The sequence below is a fragment of the Nicotiana tomentosiformis genome, chromosome 7 (assembly GCF_000390325.3).
Source record: "Nicotiana tomentosiformis chromosome 7, ASM39032v3, whole genome shotgun sequence".
Lineage (NCBI taxonomy): Eukaryota > Viridiplantae > Streptophyta > Magnoliopsida > Solanales > Solanaceae > Nicotiana > Nicotiana tomentosiformis.
This window is the reverse complement of record NC_090818.1, coordinates 92534891-92543005: the sequence shown is the minus strand read 5'-3', so window position 1 is coordinate 92543005 and position 8115 is coordinate 92534891. Positions and strand designations below refer to the sequence as shown.

Sequence of the window (8115 nt, the reverse complement as noted above, 5' to 3'; positions counted from 1 at the left end):
CCCTTTGTCAAAACTTCCAGTCCTAACAGAAATCCTCCTCATCATTCTCATGTTCTTCCAATACTTCATCATTTAGAGTTTGGCTTGGTTGTTCTTACCCTAATATAGGGTATCTGAAGCTTGTCACTGTTTAAAATTTTCCTTCCGTGTGTGTCCATCTCCTCAAAGGAGTGGACCTGTATCATAGCATGTTGCTCCAATGTTAAGTTAGCTAAATGATCAGCTAGCTTATTACCTTCACGTAGTACATGCTCAACCTAGAACAAACCCCTAGTCATTAAGGCCTTAATCTCCTCCACATGTTGGACTATGCTCCAAGGTGGCTCCCAAACCTCCTCCAGCACCTTCTTCATTAGCAATGAATTAGTTTCAATTACGCATGGAGGAAACTGTAATTGGATCATGTACCTTAAAGCCTCCAGAATTGTCTGTGCTTCAGCTATATTATTTGTAGCATCCTCAATTGAATCCGCTTGTGCATATAAGAGATCACCAATACCATATCTTATACAAAAACCATATGAATCTCCCCCATTGTCCCCTCTACATGCCCCATCTGTAATACGTTTTATCCATCCTACCGAAGGCAAGTGCCACAACACTCTAATATACTTCAATTTAGGAATATGGTGAAATAGTTTATCATGTAAATCTGGCCAGTTAGCTGTAACTCCTGTGAGGTTTGGCCTTCTTATCTTTAACAACATTTGAATGGAGATTGAGATTTGAAAAATCAACCTATTGGTGGACACACTTTTCCCTCGCAATCCCGAGTTCCTCATTTTTCACAAGTGCCATACAATCAAACTAGGCACAGCCTGATACACTGGGTTCAAACTGGCATTCACTGGTCTTCTCCACCATTCATTGACAACTTGTACAAGCTGTTTACCTTCTATATTAATCCCTGCTGGAGCACTAAAGTATTTCCAGATGAACTTAGCCACTAGAGATTTTAGGAACACATGTGGCAATGCTTCTTCCTTAGGATGTCTACAACACCAGCATCTTGAGGTTCTGAAGTATCCCAACCTTAAAAAGTAATCATCCAAAGGTAGCCTTGCTTTCCATAGCCTCCACATGAACAAGCTGACTTTAAATGGCAATCCCTTGACCCACATAAACTTGTACAATTTGCTTTCTTGTCTTATTTTCCTTATGTACTGCCAAGCTTACTTTCCTGAGAACTTACCTTTGGTTTCCAGTTTCCACCATGGCTTGTCATTCTGATTGTGAGCTGAAGGTGGTGTAATGGTTTCAATAATATGATTTGCTAACTCATCTGGTACTAAATCTCTCAACTGATCCTCATTCCATGCCTCATTCTCCACAACTTCATCCAAATGTACTATGGATTCATCAGACCAATTATCTGGACCTGAAGCATGATAAAGAGGTCCAAGTCCAGTCCAGTTGTCATACAAGAAGTAAGAATTTCCACTTTTTAATTGCCACCAAATCTGATGCTCTATTTGATCCCTCATTTGAAGTATTTTCTTCCAAACATGTGATCCAGCTTTCCTAGGAACCAATACTTTATTGATCTTCTTACAGTACTTATTTCTCATGAATGTAGTCCATAATGTATCTTTAGTTCTGTAGTTCCACCATAACTTTAAAAATAGGGCTTTAGAAACATCATGAAGGGATCTAGATCCAGTACCTCCCTCATCTTTAGGAAGACATAAAGACTCCCATGAAGCCCAATGTTTTCCTCTAGCATTTCCTGAGTTACTACAGTAGAACCTAGCAAACATTCTATGTAGCTCAGCAATTACATATGCAGTTGAACTCACATATCCAGAAGATGAAAGTAGCAGAAATGAGGATGTTGAGGTGGATGTGCGATCACACTAGGATGGATAAGATTAGGAATGAAGATATTCGGGAGAAGGTGGGTGTGGCTCCCATTGGTGACAAGATGCGGGAAGCGAGGCTTAGATAGTTCAGACACGTACAAAGGAGAAGCCCAGATGCTCCGATAAGGAGGTGTGAGCGACTGGCTTTGGAGGGCACGAGAAGAGTTAGAGGACGGCCTAAGAAGTATTGGGGAGAGGTGATCAGGCAGGACATGGTGAGGCTTCAGATTTCCAAGGATATGGCTCTTGATAGGAAGTTGTGGAGATCGAGTATTAGGGTTGTTGGTTAGGAGGTAGTTGAGTCTCCCTTACTTCGTACCTTTGTGAGGCTAGTCTGGTAGGTTTTTGTCGATATCAGCTAGTGGCAATATTGTGTCTTACTACTTATTCGTTTACGATAGTACCGGGTCTATGTATTGTCTATCGCATTTGCTTTGCATCTACTTTCTCATTTCCATGATGTTATTTTCTGTGGTTTCTATTGGTGATACTGATATTGTCTGTTTTCGTCTTCTTGAGCAGAGGGTCTTTCGAAAATAACCTCTCTACTCCCTCGAGATTGGGAAAAGGTCTGCGTACACATTACTCTCCCCAGATCCTACTAGTGGAATTTCACTGGGTCATTTTTATTTTTGTTGTTGTTGTTGTTGTGAGATCAACAGTGCCCTTCCCCCTATGGATAATAATTTGCCCTTCCAGGATTGTAGTCTTTGTTGCACTTTGAAAATTATATCCTTATAGAACCACTTATGCCTTCTACTATAGGATATTGGACAGCCCAAGTAAGTGAAAGGGAAGGATTGCCTCTAAACTTCAGTGATAAGGAACACAGTATTGACTTTATCTGAAGGAGCCTTTTCATGCATATAGAATGTTGATTCTCCTTGTTAACCTTCTGACATGAGGCTGCTTCATACTCCTCTAATACATTCATAATCAACTGGATTGCCCCATAATGTGAAGAACTAAAAATGATTGTATCATCAGCATAAGATACATAATTGATATTCTCAAATCCTATAAAGTTGGGATTGTCAAACAATACATCCAAAGCTCTACCAAGTACTTCGGCAGTCAGTATAGACAATATGGGAGATACATGATCCCCTTGCTTTACACCCCTTGATGATTTAAGGAAGCCATTTGCATGTCCATTTAGCAATAATGAATACCACTTATTTGACACTAATCTGAATATCATGTCAATAAACACCTCACCAAATCCCATCTGCCTTAATACTTTAGCCAAGAACAACCATGAGACCCTATTATAGGCCTTGGCAATATCCAATTTGATCACCACATTGGATAGTTTGCCTCTCATCCTTATATTAGTCACTATCTCTTGAGTTAAGAGAATGTTCTCCACTATACTTTTGCCCTTTACAAAGCCAGATTGAATAGGAGATATAAGAGTAGGCAATAGATCAACTAACCTTTCATGAATCATCCTTGATATGATCTTGTTTGAGAAATTACTCAAACTAATTGGCCTCATGTCTGAGAAGGTTGGTACATTCTTCTTCTTAGGCAGCAGTACAAAGTTTGTGTGTGTGATAAATTTTGGAAGCTCAGCACCACAAAAGAAAGCCCTTACCATGTTCTACCCATCTTCACTAGTGATCTCCCATGCAGTTTGGTAAAACTGCCCGGTGAATCCATCTGGACCACTTGCGCTGTCCCCATTTAGCCCAAATACTGCAGCCTTGACCTATTCCATTGTTGGTTCTTCCCATAATCTATCATTTTGCTCCTCAGAGATCATCTTTGGTACATGACTGATTATTTCAAAGTTTGTTGGTATCTTCTCCTCAGTGAATTGAGCTTGAAAGAACTCAACAGCTTCCTTTGCCATCTCCTCCTGTGAATCAATCCAGTTGTAATTGTTGTCCAATATTCTAGATACCTGCAGCTTCTTCCTTTTTCCTCTAACATGAGCATGGAAGAATTTGGTATTTCTGTCACCATCCTTGAACCACTGCAAACCAGCCTTTTGCCTCGAGAATGCTTCTTCTAGATGATAATATCTAGTTAGATCTCCCTCCACCTTATGTAGTTTGGCTCTATTTTGAGCTGTTGGATGGAACTCAAACTCAATTTCATGCACCTTTATAACATCTTCCATAGCTACAATCTGTTTAATATGTCCCCAAATGTCTCTTTGCTCCAAGCTGACAATACCTTCTTCGCATCCTTTATTTTATTTTGAAACACTATGAAAGGATTGCCCATACTATCGGTGTTCCAATGCCCCTTGACAACTCTCAGGAAAGTATCATGTTTTTTCCAAAAATTAAGTAGCTTGAATGGCTTCTTAACTTGGACAATGTCAGCATTACAATATAATACTAGTGAAGCATGGTCAGAACCGTACTTGATCAAGTATTCAACCTCCAAAGCTGGAAACATATCTTGAAACTGTTGATTAGCCAAGTATATGTCAAGTCTTTTGAATATGCAGTCCATATCCGATCTCCCATTCCACCAAGTGTATAGGCTCTCTTTGCATCCAAGATCATATAGTGCACAAGTGTCTATACAATGTGCAAAATTTGCTACTTCCCTTAGATAAATAGGAAGGCCACCATATTTCTCCTCTTCAGACAAAATAATATTGAAATCACCCCCAACTAGCCAAGGTGACTCCATGTCGGATGCAAGGTAGTACATAGAATCCCATAGTTCAATTCTCTCCACAGCATCACATTTGGCATATACAAGTGTCACTATCAATTTCTTTCCAAAATTTCTATGAAACAACCTTAAAGTCATTTGTTGTTCCACGTCAATGAGAATCTCCACATCAATATCTTCATCAATAAACGCCCATATCTTGCCATTTATATTTGCATAGGCATCATGAATCCCTAGCTTTCTTCTATACTCCTCTAGCTTGTTAATATCTTGCCAAGGTTCCATCAACCCAATCAAATAAAAGTTGTACTTTCTGTGAAGGTTAAGTAACCTAGTGAAAGCTTTTTGTGTGTTAATCGATCTCACATTCCAAATTAGGGCATTATCCATAGGATTATTCGGTTATAGAGATCCCACTTCTCTTTATTTGTAACCTTACAGGTACTGACTTTTCCTTTTGTTTCCTTGTATGTTTCCCAGTTGATTTTTTAGTGTCAAGACTCCTTGGTGAAATATCTCCATTCCTAGATACCTGCTGAATATTGACAGCCCTTGATTCATCTTCAATATCCTCACCTAAGTCTTCTTGTTCACCCATGTCTTCACCTACCACTTGAATATCCAAAGGATTTGGTTCATGGTTTTAGCTGCCATTCCCAGCTCCCTTTGACCTTTATTGTTAATGAGAAGGCCCTTAGCCAATATGCCACTGCTAACACTGAAATTTTTCCTAGCTAAAATTCTGGAATCATCAACTGTATGAGCAATAAGTTGAATGGCATTATTACTTTGTCTAGTTTCAGGTGTACCTGCCTTAACATCAAGTTCAATTTGATCTTGAGCTTTTCCTGTAGCTTCCTCAAACCCCCAGTACCCAATTCCCTGGTTCTCATTGCCTCTTGTATCGCCTTGAACTGAAGATTGTAAACATCACCAAAATTAGGGTTCACTGTAGCATGCAACTCAGTAGTTACTGTTCCATTGGCCAGTGTAGTTGTTGAAGCCTCCTCTATTGATCCACTCATATAAATAGCCTCTTCATGTGATCCTTTACCTGCCCCAAATGATAAAGTAGTTGATCGTTTAGTATCCCCTTCTACAGCTGCAACCATAGTTTGTGAACCCTTAGGGTTTACTGTAGCATTAGGGCTTATATAATCTGCCTTTTTCTCATCCTTGTTACTTCTTTCCTCCTTGCTCCTGGGACTATATTTTGTATTTGTAATTTCCTCCAATATCTCAACCTCATCACTCCATAAAGCTCTATTAGAATGTACTTCATTGTTTATAACATTGTCCATGGAATCATCATGTGTTTGCGATGGAATGTCCAGCGAGGAATGATTAGTCATGATATTAAGTTCCCTCAGCTCCTCCTTACCAGTTCCAAATCTCCTATGAACCCATTCAATTATTGTTTCCTTTTTATTTGCCTCATTAATCCATTCCTTGCTAGGATTAGGAACTTTTTTATTTGCAATTTGAATCCCAGCCTTCTTAGGAGTCAATTTTTCAGTAGCATTCCCAGTTGCATTAGGAGTTGCATCTGCTGCCTCCCTTCCCTCAATCTTCTCCTTGTGTAATACTTTCTCTACAGCTTCTTTCTTTATTTGTTTGTCTACATCAATCTCACCCTCCTCCAGTAATGCAAAATTGTTACTAGTTTGCAATACTTTTGACAAATGTTTCTCAGTAGCACCATTGTTGTTTGATTTCTCCTTTCCTTTTGACTCTTTGTTCTCATGTGTTGTCTCGGCAGTAGTATTCGCTACAATGTCAATAATATAGTTGTAATAACTCGGTCAGTCGTTTTGAGAATTAAAGTCTCGTCCGACGGTATAAGGCCCTGAGCAGCTTCATATTATGCTTATTGACTTGTGTGCATGGTTGAATTCAATTACCGGATGATTCAGAGTGATTTGGGATACTTAGTCCCTAAAATGGAAGCTTAAGTCTTCAGATTTTTGCCATAGTCAGAACTGTGTGAAGACGACTCCGAAACGGAGTTCCGTCGGTTCTGTTAGATCCGTTGGGTGATTTCGAAATTAGGAGCGTGTCTGGACTGTGAATTTGAGGTCTGTAGCTGATTTAGGCTTGAAATGGCGAAAGTCGAATTTTTGGAGATTTGGACCGAAAGTGGACTTTTTGATATCGGGGTCGGAATGCAATTCCGAGAGTTGGAACAACTCTGTTATGTTATTTGGGTCTTGCCTCCAAAATTTGACGTCATTCCGGGTTGATTTAATAGGTTCCGGCACGGGTTTTAGAAGTTGGAAGATTTGAAAGTTTATAAGTTTGATTCATGGTGTGATTCATAGTTTTGACGTTGTTTGATGTGATTTGAGACCTCGAGCGAGTCCATGTTAGGTTATGAAACTTGTTTGTGTGTTTAGACGGGGTCCCGTGGGCCTCGGGTGTGTTTCGGATGGGCCTCAGGCCAATTTCTTCTATTTTTTGGATTGTTGGTTTCTGGTGCTCTCTATCGCGATCGCGTAGCTCCAGTAGCGATCGCGTAGTTTTATGTTGATCTGGCCCATTTTTCTTCATTGCGTTCGCATAGTACCTCTCGCGATCATGAAGGTCTATTTTCTTCTACTTCGCGTTCGCATCTGTTCCCTCACGTTCGCGTAGTAGAAATTAGGAGCTGGGGGCTGTTGGCTATTTTTTCTTCGCATTCGCATCATTTGCCCCGCGTTCACGCAAGCTCCTACCCATTGTTCATCGCGTTCGCGTCCCTTTACTCGTGATCGTGAAGGGTCTTTCTAGGCAGCCTCAATTCTCATCTCCGCGATCGTGATGCACAAACACCTGGGCAGAATATAAAGACCTCTATTTCGAGGGTTTGTCATTTTCACCATTTTTGGAGTTCTAGAGCTCAGTTTTGAGCGATTCTTTGTGGGTTTTTCAAGCAAATCGATTGGGTAAGTATTCTTCACCTAGAATTTAATATATTCCATGATTTTTATCTTTATTTTTATCATTTAATTTGTGTTTTGAGTTGAGGAAAATGGTGGTTTTTGAAGAAAATTTTCAAAATGAAAAATCATGATTTGAGGGACGAAATGGTATCGGATTTTGATGATTTTTGTATGGTTGGACTCATATCGGAATGAGTGTTCGGATTTTATAAAATTTGTCGGGTTCTGACGTGCGGGCCCGGGGGTCGACTTTTGGACCGTTTTTTAGATTTTTATAAAGATTGAGGATTTATGATCCGTAATAGTCTCTTATGAGATTTATTTGTGCTTTGAAGTTATTTTGATTAGATTTGAGCCGTCCGGAGGTCATTTCACCCGAGAAGTTCATTTTTGAGTATCGGTCTGTCTTCTTTGAGGTTAGTATCTTGCCTAACCTTGTGGGGGGGGGGGGGATTTTCCCTTAGGATTTGAGTCTTCTACGTTGACTTTAGTCTGTGTACGTGAGGTGACGAGTGCGTGCTCGGACTTATTTGTGGAAGCCTTTTAGGGTTCTTAGGTCCTTATATTCACTAAGTATGAAGTTGTTCTTGATATGATTAAGTTCATATTTACTAGTTTCACATCTACATGCTTTAATTAGAATTAATTGCTTTTAGGTTTGACTCTTACGGCCTATTTGACTCTTATCTGACTTAACTGAAGAT

At 39.7% G+C, this 8115-nt stretch overlaps 1 protein-coding gene across 1 annotated transcript; it reads right to left on the bottom strand.

The window, feature by feature from the left end:
• Window positions 1-257: 257 nt before the first annotated feature.
• On the bottom strand, window positions 258-3459 carry LOC108946822 (uncharacterized). The gene is made up of 4 exons (XM_070180781.1): window positions 2752-3459; window positions 1177-1853; window positions 801-1017; window positions 258-695 (listed from the first exon to the last, which is right to left on the bottom strand). Exons 1-4 carry the CDS (start codon window positions 3457-3459, stop codon window positions 258-260), a joined length of 2040 nt encoding a protein of 679 aa, XP_070036882.1.
• Between the last annotated feature and the right edge of the window lie 4656 nt (window positions 3460-8115).

Coding starts and splice junctions, on each gene's coding strand:
- LOC108946822 (XM_070180781.1), bottom strand. CDS start 3,459: ATGGTAAGGGCTTTCTTTTGTGGTGCTGAGCTTCCAAAATTTATCACA. Junction 1,018..1,176: donor AAAGGTAAGTTCTCAGGAAA/GTAAGCTTGGCA, acceptor GGGATACTTCAG/AACCTCAAGATGCTGGTGTT. Junction 696..800: donor AGGCTGTGCCTAGTTTGATT/GTATGGCACTTG, acceptor ATGTTGTTAAAG/ATAAGAAGGCCAAACCTCAC.